This window comes from Peromyscus californicus, unplaced genomic scaffold (assembly GCF_007827085.1).
Source record: "Peromyscus californicus insignis strain IS unplaced genomic scaffold, ASM782708v3 Scaffold_11__1_contigs__length_118956290, whole genome shotgun sequence".
In the NCBI taxonomy this organism is placed as follows: Eukaryota; Metazoa; Chordata; class Mammalia; order Rodentia; family Cricetidae; genus Peromyscus; species Peromyscus californicus.
The window spans coordinates 45152870-45178200 of NW_026294402.1; the positions used below are offsets into that span (position 1 = coordinate 45152870).

General features: G+C 43.5%; 1 protein-coding gene across 7 annotated transcripts in view; it reads right to left on the bottom strand.

Moving 5' to 3' along the window:
* The window catches only part of Dixdc1 (DIX domain containing 1), a 91843-nt gene that overhangs the window by 4481 nt on the left and 62031 nt on the right, over positions 1-25331 (bottom strand). For 6 of the 7 annotated variants that reach the window (XM_052760136.1, XM_052760139.1, XM_052760131.1 and 3 more), the window contains 5 exons: positions 24192-24281; positions 23317-23484; positions 22743-22809; positions 7059-7164; positions 5104-5212 (listed from right to left, as the gene is read on the bottom strand). In XM_052760136.1, coding sequence (XP_052616096.1) covers positions 5104-5212; positions 7059-7164; positions 22743-22809; positions 23317-23484; positions 24192-24281 — 540 coding nt within the window. Of the gene's footprint in view, positions 1-2523; positions 4969-5103; positions 5213-7058; positions 7165-22742; positions 22810-23316; positions 23485-24191; positions 24282-25331 lie in introns of all 7 variants that reach the window. The other variant, XR_008222806.1, reaches the window with a different exon arrangement.

Here is a 25331-nt window from a genome sequence, read left to right on the forward strand (position 1 = left end):
AGCCCCACACAAAATTTTTAATATAATAAAAAAAATCTAAAAAATAAGACATTAAGCATTAAGGATAAGAAAGTATAAAAGAATTAATTAGGCTATGTCTTTGTTTCTATCCTTTGAAACTATATATATGTGTGTGTGTATACATATATATGTTTGTGATATATGATACATATATATCATACATATAACACACACACACACACACACACACATATATATATATATATGTTCTAATTTTGGGAGATAAAAACACTAACACTATTTCATTCATGGATATTTGATATTTATAAGAACAGTAAATTACAATCCACAAAGTACTTTGGCCTTCCTAGGAGAAAGCAATAGCATGTGTGTTTAAAGAACAAGAAAGGAGACCATTTTGGTACCAGGCATATAGAAAGGGGTAGAAAGAAGACTGGGGGCTGGAGATGGCCCAGCAGTTAAGAGCACTGGTAACCCCCTAGTTCAATTCCTAGCACCCACATGGTGACTCATAACCACTTGTGACTCCAGTTCTAGGGAATCTGACACCATCTTCTGGCCTATTTGGGCACCAGGCAGGAATGTGGGGCACACACATACATGCAAGTAAAACAAATATACACATTAAAAATAAATGTTAAAAGATTTCAACTTTTTTCTATACTATAATCACAATGAAGGCATTTTTGATAATACATCAGAACCCAGAAATTTCTTGTCCAAAGAAGGTTATATTTGGAAAATGGATGATGAGGAGAAGCATAGGCTGAGAAAATATCAAGGGTTAGTGTCTTAGTTAGGGTTTCTACTGCTGTGAAGAGACACCAAGACCACAGCAACTCTTATAAAGGAAAACATTTAATTGGAGTGCTGTGTTTACAGTTTTAGAGGTTTAGTCCGTTATCATTATGGTGGAGAGCATGGCAGCATGCAGGCAGACACGGTGCTGGCTACATCTTGATCAGAAGGCAACAGGAAGTGGTTGTAACACTGAGCAAAGCTTAAGCAAACGAGAACTCAAAGCCTGCCCCCACAGTGACACACTTCCTTTGACAAGGCCACACCTCCCAACAGAGCCACTCCCAATGAGCTTTTTTTGTTGTTGTTGTTTTTGTTTTGTTTTGTTTTTGTTTTTTGAGACAGGGTTTCTCTGTGTAGCTTTGCGCCTTTCCTGGATCTCGCTCTGTAGACCAGGCTGGCCTTGAACTCACAAATATCCGCCTGCCTCTGCCTTCCGAGTGCTGAGATTAAAGGCGTGCACCACCACCGCCCAGCAAGCCTATTTTTTGACAGCTGCTGAGAGACATGGGATTGTAAGAGGAACTGCTGAATTAAACCAAGCCTGGAGAGTTTAGGAATGCCTTAACTTTAAAATGAAAGTCAGAAAATGTATTGCTTTGGGGAAGAGGTTATGCTTTTGTTTTCACAGAAAACAAAAGGCTATAATTTCATTCAAGGTTGGTAGAGATCAGATTTGATCAGGGGAGACCCCCCTAAAAATCCTGGCTACAGACATAAAAAAAATAAACCTAGAAAAACTACAAGACAGGTGACATATATTTTACGTGCTCAAACAAAAGACAAAAAAATCATCCCTGGCTGGCTTGTGTACAACACATAGTCCATACTTATGCTAATACAGATATGTATGTTACCTTTGAAAGTTTGTGTGTTTTCAGAGGAAGGGAACCAGACACCAATGAAAATGGGTGGCCCAGGGGATCTAGCCTTTCAGAGTGTCTCTGTTGCAATTTCCTCAGAGTTCTACATCTAAAACAGTTTCAAGGCTGCTGACTGAGATGGTCCAGCCTCACAGACTATTCTAGCCAGGACTGCAGATAAGCCTTGTGCTTTCCCATTGCACAGACACTGGACAACAAATGTTACTGCTAGCTCTCCCAGGACTTGACCATTATCCTAATTTTCTCAGGGTCCCCAAAGATGCCATCACCACCAGACAACAGGAAACAGTCTAGAGAATATGATGCTTATATTCCCAAGAGGTGGGGTGGGTGGTTTTTGGTCATTCAATAGGTTATGAATGTTTCTCATGGTTTTGAAGGGTTGGTTTCAAATTGTTATTGGTCATGGTCAGGAAAAAAGCAGAACAAAGGAGATTAGATTCAGGGATCTATTTCTGAAGGCAAAAAGGGGGAAATGTCGTAGAATAATCTTTTTGTACACTGTAAAGATGTGACTTTGCCAAGGTGTCTTCTGACTGGTTTAATAAAGAACTAAATGGCCAATAGCTTTGACAAGAAGAGGTTAGGTGGGACTTCCAGGCAAAGAGTGGAGAAGAGGAGATAAATCGAGGCATGGAAGGAATGTCAGAGGACACAGAGAAAAACAGGAAGTACAAGATAAAAGAGAGGTTTAAAAGCCACAAAACAAAATGTAGATTAATAAAAATGGGTTAATTTAAGTTATAAGAACTAGTGGGACAAGCCTAAGCTATAGGCCGGACTTTCATAATTAATAGTTAAGTCTCCATTTTGTTTTTTTGTGAGGTGTCAGTCCAAAAAAAAAAAAAAATCTGCCTACCTGTGGTAGCAGAAGTTGTTACAGTTTGTGAGAATTTGGAACCCAGTGTGCCATCTTTGGCCATGGAGCTACACTGAGGCCAAGCATTTTCAGTAAGACAGCAAGGCTTTAAGAAAATCTCTTGAGTCCGAGAAAGGAATTGCGTCCAAGGAGAAAAGGAGGAAGGGGCAAGGAAAGGGTGGCAGACTCAGGAGCATGCGGGCAGCTCCTCGGGGGAGGTGAGGAGGTTCCAGGGAGGAGCTGAGGAGCCACGAGGGAGCAGAGGGATAAGTGTCCTGGTAACACGAATTTCAATCCAAGGTGTCCCCAAGTGGACTGAGAGCCATGTCAGAGGAGAGGTGTCCCTTTCCACGTGATGTGAGAGAAGCTTCCTGGCACACCAGTGCGGCTTTTATAGTAAAAGGAGACAAATCCCAGAACTCCATAGTGACACTTACCCAGAAAAAGGGGAGAGACAAGTGGTTAGAGCAGGCAGAGGAGAAAACAGCTGGAGAGGTGCAAGTGTCTTAGCAGGTAGAACTGCCCACGTGGTAGGGCCCTGAAGGGCATTGCAGGGAGGATCCCCACGTGGTGGGCAGCGCAAAGACTGTAGCAGGGATATGCCTACGTGGTGGGCAGTGCAAAGACTGTAGCAGGGATATGCCTACGTGGTGGGCAGTGCAAAAAGGAAGAGAAGACACTGACTGCGTAGAGGAGGAGAGATGGATGGTTAGTTAAGGTGGAGGGAAGAAGCGGCGGAAGAGGCAGACTCTAGAATCAGATGTGGTGGGTGACAAAAGCCGGCAGAATCAAAGGATCCAGACATACCTTAGGAGAGTCAGAGCTGCAGCTTGATTCAGAGTGGCTGAGAGGTCCTTGGAGAGGGAACTCATTAAGCCACTCATGCAGTTCCAGCACCAGATGAAGAAAAAAAGAAAAAAAGAAAGAAAGAAAGAAAGAAGGGAGGGAGGGAGGAAAGAAAGAAAGAAAAGAAAGAAAGAAAGGAGGGAGGGAGGGAGGAAGGAAGGAAGGAAGGAAGGAAGGAAGGAAGGAAGGAAAGAGAGAAAAGGACACGACTGCTCCTAGGTATGGTGGAGGATTCAGTTTATTATAGGCATTTGGGAGAGCATAGTCAGAGTCAGGGACATCTGGGAGAGTCCAGAGTGGACACCAGACTGACCTGTGGGAGAAGCGGGGGAAGGGACAGGGGAGAGAGGGGAACCAGGTGCAGCAGCCAGGAGGACAAAGATCCAAAAGGGGTGGGTAACCAAAATGTCCAGATTAGGGAAGAGCCTCTGGGGGAAGGGCAGTCCAGGCCCTGGGCTGGAGAGTTCAGGGTAGTGGGCAGGGTATGCCAGCCATTCCCTGTAACAGGTAGGGACTGAGGGATGCTGGGAGAACCTGGTAGACTGATCCAACTTTGACATGTTAAATAGGCACCTGGGCTGTTTTTCTGGGTTTGAAACTTAATAGCAAGAAGTTTTCTAAGGGCTGGTGAGGTGGCTCAACAGATAAGGACACTTGTCATCAAGTCCCACACCCTGAGTTTAACCCCCTGGACTCACACGGTAGAAGGAGAGATCAATTCCTGCAGGTGTCTTCTGACCTCTACAAGTGCACGCATAACCATCCACTCCCACACACAGTAAGTAAATAAATATAAAGGACAGTGAAGTTTCATGACAACTGGATACAGATAGATAACGTTGCTTATGGTCTTGGATTTTGTGTGTATGGGACAGTAAATGCAAGTCCCTGCCCCTTGTCTTAGGGTTTTTACTTAACCTAACAGTATTCTTTCTTTTTTAAAGTAAAAATTCTATCAAAGTTTTTAGTAAAAAGTGATCAGTTCTTGGAGTTAGAGAGATGGCTCAGTGATTAAGAGCACTGGCTACTCTTTCAGAAGACCCAGGTTTGATTCTTAGCACCTACGTGGCAGCTCACAATTGTCTATAAGTCCAGTTCCAAGGGATCTAACACTGTCTTCTGGCCTCCCTGGGTACTTATATGTGGTCCACAGGCATACATACAAACAAAACACCCATGCACAAAAAATAAAATACAATGTTCAGTCCTCTAACTAACAAAGCTGTCAGCATCACGGGCCATTCTATGGAATTTAAAGCAACTGGTTCATGGACATGGAACCTCTCATAATTCCTGGGCTTCTTCAGGGGAACTGTGGTGGTTTGAATAGGAATGGCCCCTACAGGCTCATATGTTTGAATGCTTAGTCATCAGGGAGTGGCACTACTTGGAAGGGATTAGGAGGTGTGGCCTTGTTGGAGTAGGTGTGGCCTTGTTGGAGGAAGTGTGTCACTGGGGGTGGGCTTTGAGGTTTCAAGAGTCCAAACCAGGCCCAGTGTCTCTCTCTCCCTGCTGCCTGCAGATCCGCATGTAGAACTCTCAGCTACTTCTCCGGTACCACGTTTCCCGCCATGATGATATCGGACTAAACCTCTGAAGCTGTAAGCAAACCCCAATTAAATGTCTTCTTTATAAGAGTTGCCGTGGTCATGGTGTCTCTTCACAGCAAGAGAGCAAAAGAGCTAGTTCAGGAGTGACCAGTAATACTCCCCCAACTGCCCGTGGATCCTTTACCTCTTCTTTGACAGTGCCAAACTCAGGATCCAGTGCTTTGAAGTGGTACCGGTGATTCCCTTCTCGATCAATAGCTGCTTTAAAATCCTTCAGTGTCACCTCCCCCAACCTGTAACAAAAGAAGAGTGTACCAAAATAGCTTGTTAATCAATAGGCTGGAAAGATAATGTGTTAGCTTTAAACCCAGGCTTCCGCCAAAGTCAACAGGCAGAGATAGCACGGCTTTAATACTAGGTCACCACGGCTCCTGATGACCAATATCACTAAAATACCAGAGGTTGGGCAACCAGTCACCACTAGGAATGAGCATGGCATTATACATCAGGTGATCAGAGAACTTGAATTCATTGTTTTTGCTGTTTTTAATCTGAAAATAAGGTATTAAAAATAAAATTTGTGAAATAACCATAAATTCACCTAAGTTTTCTCTGTTTCTCCCATGAGATAACAGTCCAGTTTTCTTAGGCTGATAAAATTAAATTCAGCAGGTGGGATTTTGTTTGGTTTTGTTTTGACGGGGTCTCACTCTGTAGCCCAAACTTGCCTTGACTTGGCTATGTAACCTAAGGTGACTTCAAATTCACAGTCCTGGTTTAGGCCTCCCAGGTGCTAAGATTACAGGTATGTGCCACCCAGCTCAAGGATCCGCAATTCCTCTGTGTTTAGAAAGCTTGCTTCTACCCAGTCCAGTCCAAATGAGCAGACTCCAAGAGAGGAGGACCTCAGAGCCTCTCGGTAGTTGGTTTGATTGCTTAAGCAGTGCAAGGCAAGCACATTACTACTGAGGTACGGCCCCTGCTCCCTTACAGTGTATTTATTTCACTGGGAGGAAACATATTGAACTGAGTTTCTGGAACATTTTCCACATACATTCTTACAGGCACGAGTTGCCTTTGTCACACAGTAATATGACTAAGAGGTCATGGCTACCAGAAGGAGCTGCTTTGAACACTTAAAAGAACAAGCTTTTCCAAACCCGGAGTATATTTGTATAGCTATCAGGACAAGAAGTACTGTTCCTGTGGGGCCAGGTGTGGTGGCACATGCCATTAGTGTAGGGAGGCAGAGGCAGGTGGATCTCTGCGAGTTCAAGACCAGACTAGACTGATCTACACAGTGAGTGCAGGCTGGCCAGAGCTGCAAAAGGAGACACCATCTCAACAAACTAAAACAAAACAACACACGACTATTCATTCCTGTGCCTCGAAGTAGATCCTGCTTGTCCTCTATAATGCCACTGGTTGCCAGGTATGGTGGCACACACCTTTAATCCCAGCACTCAGGAGGCAGAGGCAGGAGGATCTCTATCACCTGGAGGCCAGCCTGGTCTACATAGAGATTTCCAGGCCAGTCAGGGCTACATAGTAATATTTTGTCTCAAAAAAACCAAAAACCAAACCAAACCAAATCAAAACCTGCCAAGCCAGAACTAGAACCTCTAGGTCCTGGGCTCTTCCTGCCACACAAGCTGCTCATCTGGCAGTAACTGATTCTTTCTTTTCTTTTCTTTTCTTTTCTTTCTTTCTTTCTTTCTTTCTTTCTTTCTTTCTTTCTTTCTTTCTTTCTTTCTTTCTTCCTTCCTTCCTTCCTTCCTTCCTTCCTTCTTTTTCTTCTTCTCTCTCTCTCTCTTTCTCTCTCTCTCTCTCTCTCTCTCTCTCTCTCTCTCTCTCTCTCTCTCTCTTTCTCTCTCTCTCTCTCTCTCTCTCTCCTGGGCTCTTCTTGCCACACAAGCTGCTCATCTGGCAGTAACTGATTTTTTCTTTCTTTCTTTCTTTCTTTCTTTCTTTCTTTCTTTCTTTCTTTCTTTCTTTCTCTCTCTCTCTCTCTCTCTCTCTCTCTCTCCTCCTCCTTCCTTCCTTCCTTCCTTCCTTCCTTCCTTCCTTCTTTCTTCTCTCTCTCTCTCTCTCTCTCGTTGTTGTTTTTTTTACAGTGAAATAATGACTTGAGCACCTCACCTCTTTGGTATATTGACCATGAAGGGCGTGAGTGACCGGTCAGTGAAGTAGAGCACTTTGGTGCAGGTGCTGCTGACGGACGGAGAACTCTGGGAGTGAGGCAACGCTGCAATCAGAGACTCTGGTCAGAACATTCGATTTGATCCAAACTGTTCCTCCTTTCGTTTACTCAAAACGTCTCAGGAGGCTGAAGCTGCTGGAGGTCACAGCTCCTCCATCAGCCTCGCCAAGCACTATGTCCACAGAGGATGGTTTATGATCACCACGAGGACAGGAGATGCCTTGGGCATGGACATCATCCTGGGAACCTCATTCCCCAGGCATTCCAGGGATTTCTGGCAGAGGAATACCTGCTCTGACAGTGCTGTTGCTCAAGATCAAGAGGTCAGAATACTGCCTGGCCAGAATTCAGGGGACTCAGAGTAGACACCCGGCAGGACCTACAAACTGTCTACATTCAGATTTTGGAATAAGAATACCCACGTGATTTGTGTGTGTGTTGGGGGGGGAGGAGAACAATGGAAGAAAACCCAGAGATAGAGTACTTCAGTCTACAAAGTACAAGACCTTCCACATGGACTGGCTCTGTCCTGTGTGTGTGTGTGTGTGTGTGTGTGTGTGTGTGTGTGTGTGTGTGTGTGTGTTTTTCTTTTAGACAGAGTCTTACTATGTAGCTCTGTCTGGCCTAGAACTCATGATATAGACCAAACTGGCCTTGAACTCAGAGATCTACCTGCCTGCCTCTGCCTCCAGAGTGCCTGGTTTAAAAATGTAGGCCACCACACCTAGCCTCCTGTGTGATTTTTTTTTTGAAATTGTATTACATTTATTTTAGTGTAGGTGTGTGTGGAGATCAAAGGACAACTTTTAGGAGTCAGTTCTCTCCTTCCACAACATGAGACCGAGGATTACACTCAGATGGTCAGGCTTGTCAGTGAGTGCCTTCACCCACTGAGCCAGCTCGCCAGCCCCTAAAAATATGTCTTTTGGGGGAAAAAAAAACCCCTAAAATATTCTACTACATGATATAGATGATTCTGGTAACATCCATCCAGTTACCAAACAGGATCTGTACTAATAACTAATGGTGGAAACAATCAGAACAAACAAATCAAACATATGTATAATTCCACTATGCTTCTGGCACTAAACAGGATCTGTACTAATAATCAATATGATAAAACAATCAGAACAAACAAATAAAACACATATAATTCCACTATGCTTCTGAATTAAACAGGATCTGTACTAATAATATGGTAAAACAATCAGAACAAACAAATCAAACACATAAATAATTCCACTGTGCTTCTGGAACTTGGTGCATTGTCAACCTCCACCTTCTAAAACACAACTTAGAGTCAACAGCTGTCAGAGAGAAAGGAAGAGGAAGAGGAGGAGGAAGAGGAAGCAGGAGGAATTCTAGGAAAAAATATGCATGCCAAACTCCAAACACCTTCATAAGAAAGGAATTTTGGACTTTGCTATTTTTATTATTACTTTGCTAAACAGACTTGGTTATTGAGCCTCTCCATTTATATGAAGATATGTGTAAATTTTGAATGTACAAAAATGTTAAAATACAATAAAGTACCAGGAAATATGTGTTAAAAATAAGAGTTGGGGGACTGGAGAGTTGGCTCAGTGGTTAAGAGCACTTGGCTGCTCTTGCAGAGGACCCAGGTTCCCATAACCCACATGGTTACTCATACCCTTATTCCTGTTCCAGGGGTTCTGATGCCCTCTTCTGGCCTCCAGAGGCACTGCACCCATATGGTATGCATAGATGCAGGCAAACAAAATACAGAGAAGGGCATGGTGGTGTGCACCTTTAATTCCACCACTTGGGAGGCAGAGACAGGCAGACCTCTGTGAGTTCAAGACAGCCAGGGCTACATAGTGAGACCCTGTCTTAAAACAAACAAACAAAAAACCTTCATGTCATTCTCTCCATTTTAAGCAGGTTAAACTGCTTTCTTCTGTGTCATGGAGACTATGGAGTGGAGCAGCCATGTCTTGTAATCCTTCTAGTACCCTCCTTAAGCTTCTAGATCCCTAGCATGTCCCAGTCCCAAAGCAGAGGCTGGCAAAGGACTCAATTCCTAAATTTTGCTATAAAAATTCCTTTAGAACCTTCTAACTTGCTAATCTCAGTGACCCCTGGAAAGTCTTCAGATGTCAGGACTGTCCTTTGTCCTGCCAGTTGCTGCTGGAGCTCTGCTATATTCCAGCTCTCCCTGGTAGGAGTGGCTGGCAGTAAAAGGACTTGATCAGTGGCTGGAGAGATGGTTCAGTGGTAAGAGCACTTTACTGCTCTTGCAGAGAACATGGGTTTGGTTCCCAGAACCCACATAGCAGCTGACAACTGCCTATAACTCCAGTTCCAGGAAATGCATGCCCTCTTCTGACCTCCATGGGCAAAAAGCATACATATGGTATATAGACATACATGTAGGCAAAACACCTGCACACATTAACAAACAAAAGACCTGGCCAAATGTTAGGTGCCTATTTTTTTTTTCTCTTGTAGACAGGGTCACATGCAGTCCAGGCTGGCCTCCAACTTGCTGTATAGTCAAAGAAGACCTTGAGCATCTGATTCTCCTGCCTCTACCTCTCCAGGCCTGGGATTACAGGCATGCACCACCTCATTCAGTTTATGTAATGGTAGGGAATCAAACCCATGGCCTCAGGCATTCTTGGCAAGCATTCGACCAAGTGAGCCACATCCTCAGCCCAGGTTTTTGTTTCACTCCAAAGTTGTATTTTCCCACCAAACTAGGTCTCTTTCAGTTACTATGATGCTGGCCACAATCTACCCAGGCTAGCGTCAGAATCATCATCCTCCTGTCTCAGCTTCCTGAGTGGCATTATGGATGTGTGTGTGTGGCAACAGGTTTAGCTATTCAAAAACTGTTTCGGTCCTATTCTTCTTCTTCTCCTCCAGTGATTCCTACTGTACACATCTTAGTCTGATGTCTGATCTACTCTGCTTGAGTTGTGCTTCTTTTCTGTCCCATACTCCTTTTCTCTTTATGTTTAAATTTTGCTAATTTCTATCACCATATTTTTAAGTTTGTGGACTCCTTATGTGGCTGTGTTGAGTCTACTGAGGCCTATGTTGGAGACCGTCTTCATATTTATCTGTATTTTTATTTTTAACCTCTCTATTTTATTCCTTATCATTTCTGTCTCACGTTGGGGCTATCTTTTTGTACACTGTGTGAAGATGTGTCTCTGTCCTCCCTCACCTGCCTATGGCACCTTTGATTGGTTTAATAAAGAACTAAACGGTCAATAGCTAGGCAAGAGAAGATAGGCAGGACTTCCAGGAGGAGATAGGAACTCAGGGAAAGAATCTGAGGCAAGGGAAATTCTCCAGCCAGACACAGAGGAAGTCGGATGTATTATGGTACTGAGGAGAGGTAACACAAGCCACCTGGAAGAATGTTGATTAATATAAACAGGTTAATTTAAGTTTTAAGAGCTAGTTGGGAACAAGCCTAAGATAAGGCCAAACTTTCACACTTAAGAAATCTCTGTGTTGGGACAAATAGCCAAACGAATGGAAACACATGAACTATGAACCAATGGCTGAGTGGCCCCCAACTGGATCAGGCCCTCTGAATGGGTGAGACAGTTGACTGGCTTGATCTGTTTGGGAGGCATCCAGGCAGTGGGACCTGGTCCTGTGTTCATTGCATGAGTTGGCTGTTTGAAACCTGGGGCCTATGCAGGGTCGCTTAGCTCGGCCTGGGAGGAGGGGACTGGACCTGCCTGGACTGAGTCTACCAGGTTGATCTCAGTCCTCAGGGGAGGCTTTGCCCTGGAGGAGGTGGGAATGGGGGGTGGGTTGGGGGGGAAGGAGGGGGGGCGGGAGGGGGGAGAATCCGTGGCTGATATGTAGAACTGAATTGTATTGTAAAATAAAATAAAATTAAATTAAATTAAAAAAGAAAAAAAAAGAAATCTCTGTGTCATTATTTGGGAGCTGGTGGTCCAAGAGAAACCTGCTACATTTGGTATCCAATGTGGAAGCACATATATCCAAGCATAGGGCTGGAGAAAGCTGAGAAAAGTTCTAGATGAGGAGCCAGATGTAGCTTCCAGGCCCAATGCTCACAGCATACAGAGGTGGGGCTTCTTTTAGAGGCCCTGTTATGCAGCCAAGCACTACTCCCAGTGGGAGAACAGGTAGAAATGCCTGCAGGCCCAGCAACATTCCAGGGCAGACAGGTGCGGCTCCTGGCTAGTGCCCACAGGCATGAGGCTCAGCTATCACAGAAGGGCAAGCAGCAGTTGCAGCCCAGAACCAGTGAGGTAGCCTGATGGATGGACCCTAGTGGGACAGAGCCAGAGGCAGGCTGCAGAAGGAGCCTACAGGTGCACACAGGTAGCTTGCCCTTTTAAAGCTTGGCTCACATGGTCAGAGAAGGCTGCAGGTAAACAGAAAGCCAGGTACAGACCAAGAAAACCTCTGAACAGGTACAGTATGCTTAAAAATGTTCTTGGGTGCTAAAGAAAAGAAAATGGATATATACAGACATAGAACAAAATAGTTTAAAAATAATAAAGTCTATGAAGAGAAATTAAATTAATATAAAAAGAGTAAGCCACATAAGGATGGGAAATATCATGACACAGAGCACTTTGACCCTATACAGTGCTTTATTAACTTTAAATTTGTAAATGCTAATAAACAAAAACAACAGCCACTAAAAGACATTGGATTATGAAAAAATGCTGAATTAAACCAGCATATTTTAAGGATGTCTTAATTTCAAAATGGAAGTCAAGAAATGTGTTGTATTGAGGGAGAGGTTATGCCTGTGTTTCCAAAGGAAACAAAGAGGTATGGATTCCTTCAAAATTAATAAAGATCAGATTCGACCTGGGGAAGCCTCTTGAAAATCTTGGCTGCAGACATGAAGGAAGAAACCCAGAAAACTACAAGACAGGTGACATGTATGCTGATCCCTCTACATGGGAACAGCTCTGATTAGATGAGACATGATAACTCTTGTTGGCTACAGAGTCCTCATGACAGTTTAGTTATGCAGTTCAAACAGACTTATAAAGTTGACAGATAACCTTTTAGCTGCTCAAACATAGAACAGAAAATCATCTTTAGCTGACTTGTGCACACTGTACATTCCATACTTGTGTTAATGTAGATATGTATGTCCCCTTTAAAAGTTTGTATGTTTTCAGAACAAAAGGACCAGACACCAATAAAGACCAGACAAATAGCTCAGGTGAGCCAGCCTCACAGAAATCCCCCATTGCCATTTCTCAAAATCTGCAGCCAGGACAACTTCAAAGCGGTTAGCTAAGATTGTCCAGCCTCACAGACTATTCCAGCCAGGACTTCAGATGAGCTCTGCACTTTCCCATCACACAGAGCCTGGACAACAAATGATGCAGTTAGCTTTCCCAGGACTTGACCATTATCCTAATTTTCTCAGGGTCCCCTAAAGATGTTGTTGCCCCCAGACAGCAGGAAGCAATTTAAAGAACATAATACCCACATTCTTGAGAAGTGGGATGGGTGGGTTTTGGTTGTTAGATGGGTTATGGATGTTTGCTGTCATTTTGGGAGTTGATTGCAAGTTGTTATTGGATATGGTCAGGGAGGAAACTAAGCAATGGAGGTTAGATTAAGGGATCTCTCTCTCTCTCTCTCTCTCTCTCTCTCTCTCTCTCTCTCTCTGCCTTTCTCTTTCTTTCCTCTATTCTTCTTTTCCTCCTATCTAGTGTTGAGAGAAAAAGGGGATGGGAAATGAAAAGAAGGATAAGGGGGATACAGGAATGACAGGACAAAAAGGTAGATTATTGAATCTACTTTTAAACTAAAAAGCCACTACTAGTCTCAAATATTTTATATTGGTATGGATTTTTGTATATTGATACAAATTTGAGGTTATTTTTGTTACAACATACTGTATATATGTTTCTACTCTTGTTTAAGGTATTGTATCTATGTAACTCACTTCAAAATGTAATATAAAGTTCAAATCCTTGAAAGCTACTATTACAAATTGTTTAAGATAATTAGGATAATAAAACTTGTAGTAAGAGTTTAGATATAAACAGAAGAAAGCTTTATTTAGCATCATGTATATGTTTTCAAGGTTAAACAGATATATTTTAGACAGATAGGTAGTCTTCAAACACTTCAGAGATCTACAGAATACGGCATTTAAGATGTTTTAATAACATAAGGCTTTTCATGAGAGTAAGACGCATCTGCTTCGGGCAGCACCAATCTACTTCAAAGAAGATGATGGATATTCAAGAATCTCCATATGGAGTTTGCTTTAAATGTGGCAAAAGTTAGCCACTAGACAAGAAACTGCCCTTACCTTGACTGCTCATAGTATACTGTCCAACTTGGACAAGCAGGACACAAAGAAAGTTGACTGCCAAATTTTGCCAAGACAGGGTAGGACAGTCTTTCAAAATTCATGCTTCACAGAAAAGTCTATGAGATATTTTGGGCCTGTAGGCTAAAGATGGATGCCCCAGTGTTACAAAGAAACCTTGGATGACTGTCCAGGCAGCCAGATGTCTCTGTAATTTCTATAGTTTTGAAAGTTGCTTGCTCAGCATTTTATGTTTACTTAGGCAATATTTTATCCTTATCAGGTCTCTGATGGGGTTGAAGACTAGATAGTTAGGGTCTTACAGTTTTCTTTGTTACCAAATTCAGAAAAGTAACTCACAAAAGAGAGTTAAAAGTTTATGAGGAGAGTGTAAAGTTTATAAAGGTTGAGAGACATAAAAGCTTAAGTTGTTTAGCTAAGAAATTATTTTAAAGTTATAAAAAGGTATTTTTAGGTTGGTAATACAAGTTATGATAGAAAGTGATTTAGGTACAAAACTCACCAAGATAGGATAGATAATAGAGTACTTTCTAAAAAGTTGCCAAATACAAATGGACTGGACATTGTGACTGTAATTCTTACCTGATAATTGTTCTTATTGTATGTAGTTTATTGATGTTAGAGAAAGAGCCTTTTATTGGACTAAAAGGGGGAGATGCTGGGATGTTTTGTACACTGTGTGAAGACATGCCTCTGTCCTTCTTCACCTGCCTATGGAACCTTCTGATTGGTTTATTAAAGAGCTAAATGTCCAAAAGCTAGGCAGGAAGGGATAGCTGGGATTTCCAGGGAGAGATAAGAACTCTGGGAAAGAATCTGAGGTGCGAGAGATTCGCCAGCCAAACAAGGAGGAAGTCAGACTTTGGCAGAATGTAGAATAATATAAACAGGTTAAGCTTTAAGAGCTAGTTGGGGACAGGCCTAACCTAAGGCCAAGCTTTCATGATTAATAAAAAGTCTCTGTGTCATTATTTGGGAGCTGGCAGTCTAAAGAAAGACCTGATATAGTCTCCTTACTAAAAGCCCTCATTGGCATATTTTTATCACAACACTGAACATATTAATCTGTTATTTATAATTCCTGACCTCATGGTTCCAACATCCTTGTGACACTTGGGTTTGGCTCTGTTGACTGATCTGGTTCTTAGCAGTAGCTTTTTCCCCTTTCCTTTTGGGAATGTCTATTAATTAAAAATAAATTTTTTTTTTTTGCATTTTTGTGTGTGTTTGTGCGCTGTGGATGATTGATTGATAAATAAAACGCTGATTGGCCAGTAGCCAGGCAGGAAGTATAGGTGGGACAAAGAGAGAGGAGCAGTCTGGGACGTGGAAGGCTGAGGCAGAGAGACACTGCCAGCCGCCTCAATGAGGAGCAGGATGTAAAGTACCGGTAAGTCATGAGCCACATGGCAAGGTATAGATTAATAGAAATGGGTTAATTTAAGATAGAAGAAATAGATAACAAGAAGCCTGCCACGGCCATATAGTTTATAAGTAATATAAGCGTCTGAGTGATTATTTTATAAGTGGGCTGTGGGACTGTGGGGAGGGAGGGGGTGGCGGCAGCGGCTTGGCGGGACCCAGAGAGAAACTCCAGCTACATGTGTATGGGATGGGAGCATGGTGCACACACATGCTGAAGTCAGTTCTCTCCTACTATGTGGGCCTCATTGTTTTGTTTTTGTTTGTTTGCTTTTTCTACACAGGGTTTCTCTGTGTATCCCCGGCTCTCCTGGAACTCGCTCTGTGGACCAGGCTGGCCTTGAACTCAGAGACTCGCTTTCTCTGCCTCCTGAGTGCTAAGATTAAAGATGTTTGCTACAACTGCCCAGCTGGTCCTCATAATGTTTTATGAACATCAGACATCCTGTGTGAAAGAAGTAGATAATCCCAGTACTCAGGAGACCGAGGCAGGAAGACCATAAGTTTGACCACAGTGTGAGTCTACCTCAGAAAGAAGTGGCGTGAGGGCTGAAAACATCCCTGGAAATGGTGTACTGTGTCCTCTGCCAGCACAGGAGCAGGGACAGCCAAAGGAATTGAAACAGCAACCTAGCTGAGGTTATCTTAGAACACACCCATCTTCATGTTCCTCCAGGTTTCTATTAAGGGGAAGAGCTGGCTTCCTGGAGAGTTCTTCCTCATGGCGTAGATGAGGGAGACTTCTGTTACCCTGCCCCACACCCTGTCACTCAGTCTGCCTCTGCCCCAGGAACAGGCAATCTCTAAAGATCTGAGCCTACAAGCATCCTGCCCCTGCTTCATGATGGAGGACTGTGTACTCGCCTCTCCACATGGCTGGAATAGGTCTTCACCTTTGCCTGGTGCTGAGGCAGGATGGGGAGGGTTTGTCTCTCTCCAGGAGTCTTTTGCTCCACAATAGATGATGGTCCAGATAGGGCCTTGTGTTTTGCGGTGGAAGTGCCCCTGTCCTCTGGGCCAGTACCAACAGGGGAGCTTTTCTTTTGACTCTGTCCCCACAAACAGATATTTTCATGCACAGAATAGAAATCCATGGAAAAGTGTCTGCATGTTGTAAATTCTTATACTCTTATGTCCTCAACACCTGGGGTTCTCTGCTTAGCCATTAGCAATCTTAGCAACATTCTTTGTATCTGTGGCACAGTGGTCCATCACCCTTCCTGGCTTCTCTACACAAAAGCTGGTGCTAGCATCCTGTTGCTCTCCAGAGCCATGTGCTTGTGTTCTAGACTGGCTGATTTCCCTATGACCTCATCCTCAGATGGGTTCACAATTTGTGACTTCTTAGATTATCCAACTTTCTCTTGCTATTAATGCAGAAGGTTCTAGCCAGCTTTCTATACTCTAGGCAGAAGTCAGAATTATACTGTTTCAAGAAGTTTACATTTTAAGAATTGAGACACGGGGTTGGGGATTTGGCTCAGTGGTAGAGCGCTTGCATAGCAAGCGCAAGGCCCTGGGTTCGATCCTCAGCTCCAAAAAAAAAAAAAAAAAAAAGAATTGAGATAGAATTCATAAGGTAAAATTCATCATTTTAAAGTGTACAATTCAGTGACAGTACATCCACAGTACTGTGCAAACATTCGGTACTATCTGGCCCCGGACACTGTCACCACCCCTGAAAGAAACCTGAACTGAAACACACAGCCTTGGTGGGTGAAGGTGCTTTCTCAAGCCTGGTGCCTCGAGTTCCATCCCCAGGACTCACAAGGTGGAAGGAAAGAAATGACTCCCATAAGCTGTCCTGTGCCCTCCACACACGCACTGTGGTACATGTGTGCCTACATACACATACAGTATAAATATAAAACATTTTTTTTTTTTTGTAAAAAGTAGTCATTTACTATTTCCCCTTCCTTTTTTATCCTGGCGTGTGTCTAACCCAACCTTCTTTCTCTCTAATAATTTGCTTGTTCAGGATATTTCATATAAATGTACAAATGTAATATATGTCCTTTTTTAAAAATATTTTTTCACTTTGTGGTGTGCACGCGCGTGCGTGTGCGTGTGCGTGTGTGTGTGTTGTTTTTCTTCATGAGTCAATGGCAGGACAGGAACTGGCTGGGATGGAAAAGAAAAAGGTACAGTCAGAGCGGGATGGAAGGAGTTCTTGACCAGCTACCACTGCCTCGCGTATCTTGTGTGCCCCCATCTTTTGCCAGCGATTTACTAGGTGAAGTTTCATTTAATGCTCAAATCTTTCAAGATTATCTCCATTCGATAACACAGAAAGTCAGACCAAGTGCCATTGATTAGCATTCTTGTCTACAGCCATACGCTATGGATTGGCAGCCCCCAGACTGCACTACAGAGATGTCTGATTTTATAGTCTCTATTTTTCCTACTCAGTTTGCATTCAATGTGAGGAGTGAATTCCAAGTGCCTTTGAACTTACGAAGAGGAGCATCTCATTGGCATTCAAATACATACCCTTGAAGCTCAGAAAAGCACTGGGATTAGAATAAAACTGTCAAAGTAATCCACATACAAGAATGCTTGAAGCCACATGGAATGGAAAGCTATCTCTAAAGAGACTGTGAGACAGTCTGGGATGAGGCCTCAAATGGCATCGCAGGGCATCAACATCCAAGGGCGAGGTAGAGGAGGAGTTAAAGAATTAGCATTCAGAGAATCTAAGGAAAACTGATGACTCGAGCTCAGCAGACTGCAATGAAAAGCAGCAGCAAGTCCGTCTTGTTCCTGTCCACACCTGCAGTCTGACTTTAGCGGTACTACAGGGGTCCTCAATGTGCCGGCATTGGGACATCACTGCTCAGCACTGGAACTGACAGTGGAGAACGTTTCTATCAGACCGTTTGAGGATATTAAATGCTAAAGACAATGGAAGGCAAGGCTTGAGATGCAACCATTTGACTACACAGTGAGAAGGTCACCTGCAACCCAACAGTGAGGATGAATGGAATAACTGAGTAGAGTAAGAATGAACTACACTGGGTGGTAAAGGCAAGACAGAGTAAGAGAGAAGGTTCAGCAGGTAAGGGCGCTTGCTGCAAAGCCGAGTTCCGTTGCTGGAACCCAGAGAGTAGAAGAGAAGTGACTCCTGCAAGTTGTCCTCAAGCCTCTACATGTGGACTGCAGCACATGGGCTCACAAACACGCACCATAGATAAATAAATGTCAAACACTTTTTTAAAAAAATGAAAGATAATAAGTATGGCCTGTTCAGAAGTTTGGTGTAGGGGATTAAAAGAAGTCTGTAGTTAAAGGGCTTCCACAGTGACACAGGTTTTTAGATTTGATGAGATGGGGACATGCTGGCCTGTTTGTGAAAATGGATGTCACAGGAAGTTCTGGTTAACATTTAAGTGAACTAAGTATAGTAGTTTAAATAATACTATATTAGTGAAAGAATTGGTAGAGGACAGAGTTTATTATTTTAAAAAGAATATCCAAGAACTTCTACATTGGCAGTTCATACTAACCTTGAAAAGGTATCAGAGGGGATAACAATCAAATTCAAATCCTAACAAAGCATGGTGGTGCATGACTTTAACCCCAGTATTTAGGAAGCAGAGGCAGGAAGAGCTCTTGGAGTTTGAGGTCAGCCTGGTCTATATAGGTCTACACCAGTTGTTCTCAACCTATGGGTCACGACCCCTTTTGGGGTTGAAAGACCCTTCCACAGGAGTTGACTAAGACCATCTGTATATCAGATATTTACATTGTGATTCACAACAGTAGCAAAATTACAGTTATGAAGTAGCAATGGAAATAATTTTATGGTTGGTGGTCACCACAACATGAGGAACTATATTAAAGGGTCACAGCTTTAGGAAGGTTGAGAACAACTGGTCTACATACATACCTGGGAGGTGAAGGGGGAGGATTAGGAGTTCAAGGTCATTCCCAGCTATATAGTCTGAAGTTAGCCTGGTTTACATAAGACTCTGTCTCAAAAAAGCAAAATAAATTTAAATAAAAAAAAAACCAGACCACAGAGTAAAATCCTTAAAATGTTTGCCCAAGTATGAAATGTGCAAGTTTTTGGAGAGCAAACTGTTCCCAAATTTCTGATTGTCACATTTCCTTGAGTGAGATGACGGTGCTGGGGGAGAAACCGATGATTTTAGTTCCAAAATTAGCTTCAGAGTCTTCTTCCCAGGAGTCCTCTGAAATACACTTAACTTCCGGTTCAGTTGGCCTGGTCTTTTTGTTTTGTTTTAGAATTTTGCTCTTGTTTTAAGACAGAGTCTCACTAGGGTGGGTCTCAAATTTATAATCTGCTTCAAGCTCCCAAGTGCCAGGATGATAGGCATGTGCTACCGTGCCCAGCTTTTGTATGGTTTTAGAAATTGTACATATGCAATAGAGAAATAACTCTACAGTTTAAGAGCACTGGCTGCTCTTCTAGAGGACCTAGGTCCAATTCCCACCACCCACAAGGTGGCTCACAACTGTAACTCTTGTACCACGGGAACTAATGCCCTCTCCTGGCCTCCACAGGCACCACTCACCCAATGCACAGCTGTACACTCAGGCAAAACACGTACACACATGGGGGAAAAGGAAAAATAAATTGCACACAAACACACACACACACACACACAAATTGGTTCTAGTTAGCTATTTGATCTTCACATAATTTGTTTGGATTCTTTAAAATTGGGCCTTTGTAAAAGAATAAATGAGAAAATTCAAACATTACTAAACCAAGACTCAAAACAGTGAGAATGTCCAGTGGGGCAGCCCGAACAAGTTGAACCAACCAGAGGAAAATGGATGAGGGCGCAGGAGTTGGTTCAAACACATTTCCTAACCATGGCCACTAGGTGGTACAAATATTTAGCAGACCTTAAATGAACGACCTGGACTCTCAGAAGTTTTAAAGAATCTGAACTCCCTGCCCCTAAAAAAAGCAGACTGTGTGTGTGTGGGCGCGAGTGTGTGTGTGTGTGTGTGTGTGTGTGTGTTATCTGAAACCAGAGTGATATAGATATATGTTTTTTGCTTTATGGTTTATTCAGCATGAATGTTTTGAATTTTGCATAGTTTCCAGACATTTCAGCCCACATCAGCAGCATTCTCTATCTGGCTGATGGTGATGTCATGAGTCCTCATAATCCTAGAGATAATATGACTCTTGTTTGCTCAGGAAAAAAAAAATCATAAAAGCAAAGCACTGCAAAAAAAAATATCTACCCAGAAACTGGAAGTATGAAAATAACAAAATGGCACAAAAACAGACACACTGACCAATGGAATCAAATTAAAGACCCAGACATAAATCCACATGCCTATGAACACCTAATTTTTGATAAAGAAGCCAGAAATACACACTAGGAAAAAAAAAACCAGCATCTACAACAAATGCTACAGGTCAGACTGGGTGTTTGCATGTAGACAAATCCGACTAGATTCATTACTTGTCACCCTGTACAAAACTCAACTCCAAATGGATCAAACACCTCGACATAAGACTAGATACACTGAACCTGACAGAAGAGAAAGTGGGGAATCGCCTTGAACACGTTGGCACAAAAGATGACTTCCTGAACAGAGCACCAGTAGTGCAGACACTAAGACCAACAATTAATAAACAGGACCTCATGAAACTGAAACGCTTCTGTGCGGCAAAGGACACCATCATTTGGACAAAACAGCAGCCTACAAAATGGGAGAAGATTTTCACCAACTACTCAGCTGATGGGGCTCTCATATCCAAAATACATAAAGAACACAAAAAGCTAGGTATCAAGAAAACAACCCAATTAAAAATGGGCTACAAATCCAAACAGAATTCTCAAGAGGAAACTCAAATGGCTCAGTGTTGTGGGATATTTGATTGCACTGTGACACCCTGAGACTGTGTTGATAAAGTTAACCTTGAATCAGGGGGCACAGCTAGTAACCAGAATTAGCCATAGAGAAGCCAAAAACACGGGTGAAGACACACAGGAAGGAGTAGGGAGGGACTTAGAGATTTCGTGGTCTCTTTGATCTGGGACGTGTAGAGAGAGAGGCGTTTGCTGGGTCTCCAGTTTTAAAAAAAAAAAAAAAAAAAAAAGGAAGGTTAGCTGGTTTCTCCTCCTCCACTTCTTTGATCTATCAGGTTTTCACCCCAATATCTGAGTCTTTATTGGTAACAGAACAATTTAGATAAAAACAACAGTTGAGAAACACTTTAAAGAAATGTTCAGCATCCTTAACCATCAGGGAAATGCAAATCAAAACTACTTTGAGATTTCATCTTACATCCACCAGAATGGCCAAGATCAATAAAACAAGTGACAGCTCATGCTGGTGAGGATGTGGAGTAAGGGGAACACTCATCCATTGCTGGTGGGAGTGCAAACTTGAACAGACACTATGGAAATCAGTGTGGCAGTCCCTCAGGAAGATGGGAATAGATGTATCTCAAGATCCAGCTATACCACTCTTGGGCATATACCCAAAAGGACACTTCATCCTACCACAGAGACACTTATTCATTGCTTCTCTATTCATAATAGTCAAAAACTGGAATCAACCTAGATGTTCCTCAACAGAAGGATGGATTTTAAAAATATGGTACATTTACACAATAGAATATTACCCAGTCATTAAAAAGAAGGAAATCATGAAATTCACAGGTAAATAGATGGATCTAGAAAAAAATCATCCTGAGTGAGGTATCCCAGGCCCAGAAAGACAAATATGGTGTGTACTTGCTTGCTTATATGTGCTGTATTGGGTGGTTTTGTGTGTCAACTTGACACAAGCTAGAGTCATCAGAGGAAGGAGCCTGAGCTGAGGAAATGCCTCCTTGAGATCCAGCTGTAGGGCATTTTCTCATTTAATGAGAAATCGGGGAGGGCACAGCCCATGGTAGGTGGTGCCATACCTGGGCTGCTGGTCCTGGGTTCTATAAAAAGGGGGGCTGAGCAAGCCATAAAAAGCAAGCCAGTAAGCAGTGCCCCTCCCTGTCCTATGCATCAGCTCCTGCCTCCAGGATCCTGCCCTATTTGAGTTCCTGTCCTGACTTCCTTCAGTGATGAACAACAATGTGGAAGTGTAAGCCTAATAAACCCTTTCCTCCCCAACTTGCCTTTTGGTCTGGTGTTTCACTGCAGCAATAGAAACCCTAACTAAGACATGTGCATAAGACAAATATGGTGTGTATTCACTTATATGTGCATATTAGATGTTATGTTAATGATAGCCAAGGTACAACACACAGAACCACAGAGGTCAGGAGTAGAGTAAGGGCCTGGGGGGAGGGGCAGATAGATCTCCTTAGGAAAGGGAAATAGAATCGATAATGGATGGATATGGGGAGCTGGAATGGAAGGATCAAGGGAGGAGGAGGAGGAGGAGGGGAGAGGAGGGAATGCGGGGAAAGACATCTAAAATTAGGGCCATTTGAGTAGTATGGAAACCAAGTATAAAGAAACTTTCTAAGATTTATACATTTATGAATGTAATTTAAATGAAATTGTCAAATAATGGGGAAGACAGAGCCCCAACTACACATCTCTTGTCACCAAATGAAGCTTCCAGTACAAGGATTGGTTTACATCGGAATTGTTGGCCAAAGGGGTCCCACGGGAATCCCCAGACAACCCCGGCTGTTGCCAGGCCTATCGATGGCACCCCACAAACTGACAGAAAGGCTTCATGGCTAAAGACAACATCCACACTGAATGTGGAGAAGTCAAGCTGGCGTCTACCTGGGGCCTCCACCCTATGGGTCAGCTAGCGTCTGTGGTACAGAAAGGCTCTCTGCATGCTACCAAGAGGGGGTGGGGGGAAGAGGAGGAGGAGAACCAAATTTCTAGTCTAACAGTCCAGACACCTTCACTTTGAGGTAATGCATACTTACTTGAATTAGGGGGCCAGGATGCCCGGTATTCACTGCTTGCTTGAGTTCTGAGTGACCTGCCCCGAACCTGGAAAGTCGTAATGATGTCAAGAGTTATTTATTATCAACGCAAGGATTTGCCCAAGAGTTTAAAACAGGAAAGGAAACGAAAGTGACATCCCCTACTACAACATATGAAATGTGACATATTTATCTTAATAGCATGCGCAGCTAACAAAGGCTCTCTAGTTTCCTGTGCACACCCCAGGTGTTCTCTCACCCAGAGTCAGCTCCCCTTGGAGGGAGAAGAGAAGAACAGGCAGCAGGGATCCTGGGGACTCAAGAACCCCTATTCCTCACAGCTACAGAGCTGCTGAGCACCACTTACCACACAGTCCCTCCCTGGACTGTCATACCACGTCCAACAGTCAGCTCCCTGAGACAGAAGCCCCAAGGAAGCTTGACTAGAAACTCAGCGGGGTCTTGTATTATTATTGTTGTTGCTGTTGTCATTTGGCGCTGCCTTCGTATAAAGGAAGGCCCATCAGACCAGGCTGCCCCCAGAGCTTGCCTAGGCAAGAAATCACAGTGTTACCTTCCTTTCCTGTTTCTTCTGTGTCTCCATGACATGCAGACGCTCCATGAGGCTAGAGATCCCCTGCTCCAGGCTGTCGATGGTGTGATGCTGAGGATCGTGGCCACTGAAGCTGTTGCGCAGGCTGCGGAGAGCATCTCGGACGAGCTGGAGGTCACTGGTCTGTGGCTGAAAGGAGAGGGCTGGTGGCCGGGTGCAATGCCCTACTCCTACCCCTTCCCAACCACGGGGCTAAAGAGGACTAAAGGAAAAGTTCCTAGGATAGAACCTTGAGTTCTGTGGAGGAAAATATGCCTCCTCCGATACCTACTGTGTATGTGCCCACTAGTTAACTCTTTTTTTTTTAAAGATTTATTTTATTTATTTTTTTTAAGATTTATTAAGCTGGGTGATTTTGGTGCACGCCTTTAATCCCAGCATTCAAGAGGCAGAGGCAGGTGGATCTCTGAGTTCGAGGCCAGCCTGGTCTACAGACTGAGTTCCAGAGAAACCCTGTCTCGAAAAACATACATATATATGTATGTATGTATTCATTCATCTATTTATTTATTCATTCATTCATTTATTATGTATAGTGTTCTGTCTGCCTGCATGCCTGCAGGCCAGAAGGGGGCGCCAGATCTCATTATAGATGGCTGTGAGCCACCCTGTGGTTCCACCTCTGCAAGAGCAGTCAGTGCTCTTAACCATCTCTCCAGTCTTCATTAACTCTTAATTTTAGGAATTGATTTTTAATTTTGGATACTGGATGCCTTTTTTCTGTATACACTCATCAGGTGCGAGAATCAAAGGCCTGGAGTACGCAAAGCTTGGCCTCTGGTGGCAGCTGGGACTCGGGTCTCACTTCTGCTTGTTCTCTGGTCCCAGGAACCTACCCCTCTGTGGACGACAGATGCGGCACCTCTCCCTGCCACCGGAAGGACAAAGCCATTGCGCTGAGAGCCGTGGCTGTTGTAATCTGTCACCTAGAGCATCAAGAAGAAATGACAGTTGTTAACAGACACCTTTTCCTTTACATTCCGCACTTTCTGATGTAGCATGTAACTACTGACTGGTTTACTGTTTACATCAGAAGTGTTATGTGGAGGCTGCGGATACAGCTCAGGGAGTGAAAGTGTTTGCCACACAAGCCAGACACCCTGAGTTTGATCCCGAGAATCCACGTAAAAAGCTCCATGAAACGATGTACACATGTAAACCTCATACTTCTACAGCGAGGTGGGAGCTGGAGACAGGAGAATCGCCAGAAGCTCATGGGTCAGCTAGCCCAGTGTACACAGCACAAGAGAGACCTTGCTTCAACCATAGCTGAAGATGAGAACTGGTGTGTACACCTGTGCGCGCGCGCGCACGCGCACACACCCACACCCACACCTCAAATGAAAAACTATTCTTAGCGTCGTGAGTGGGATGTGGACTCCCCGTCCCCCTGCTGCTGTATCAAGGCTGCAGTTGACACTCAGTGGGTATTTGGAATGCAGAATGAATGAACTGGACCTTGGCCTGGAAGCCCACAGCCACTCTAGTACTCTTGTTTGAAGTAATCAAGAACGCAAGAGCATGTGCATATTTTTGTTGTTGTCGTTGTCGTTATTGTTTGTGTTTTGTTTTGTTTTTCAAGACAGGGTTTCTCTGTGTAGTCCTGGCTGTCCTGGAACTCCTGGCCTCAAACACACAGAGATCCTCCTGCCTCTGCCTCCCGAGTGCTGGGATTAAAGGCTTCACCGCCTGGCCTAGAACACATGCATCTTAAATCCGACTCTGTGCTAGGTGGATTTAGTAAGACTGTATTCAGTTGCTTACGGAATTTAATACTCTTCATTATAACCAAGAGGGTTCCTGTTATTTTCTATTTCATTTCTAAGTGTTAGATGCTAAATACCACCTCCACCTGTCCCCTCGGTGCTGGAGAGTGACCCTGGAATCTTGAGCACATTAGGCAAGTGCCCCACCACTGAGCTACATACCCAGGCCCTGGAACCTGCACTCAACGCCCTCACTAGACAGAATTCTAA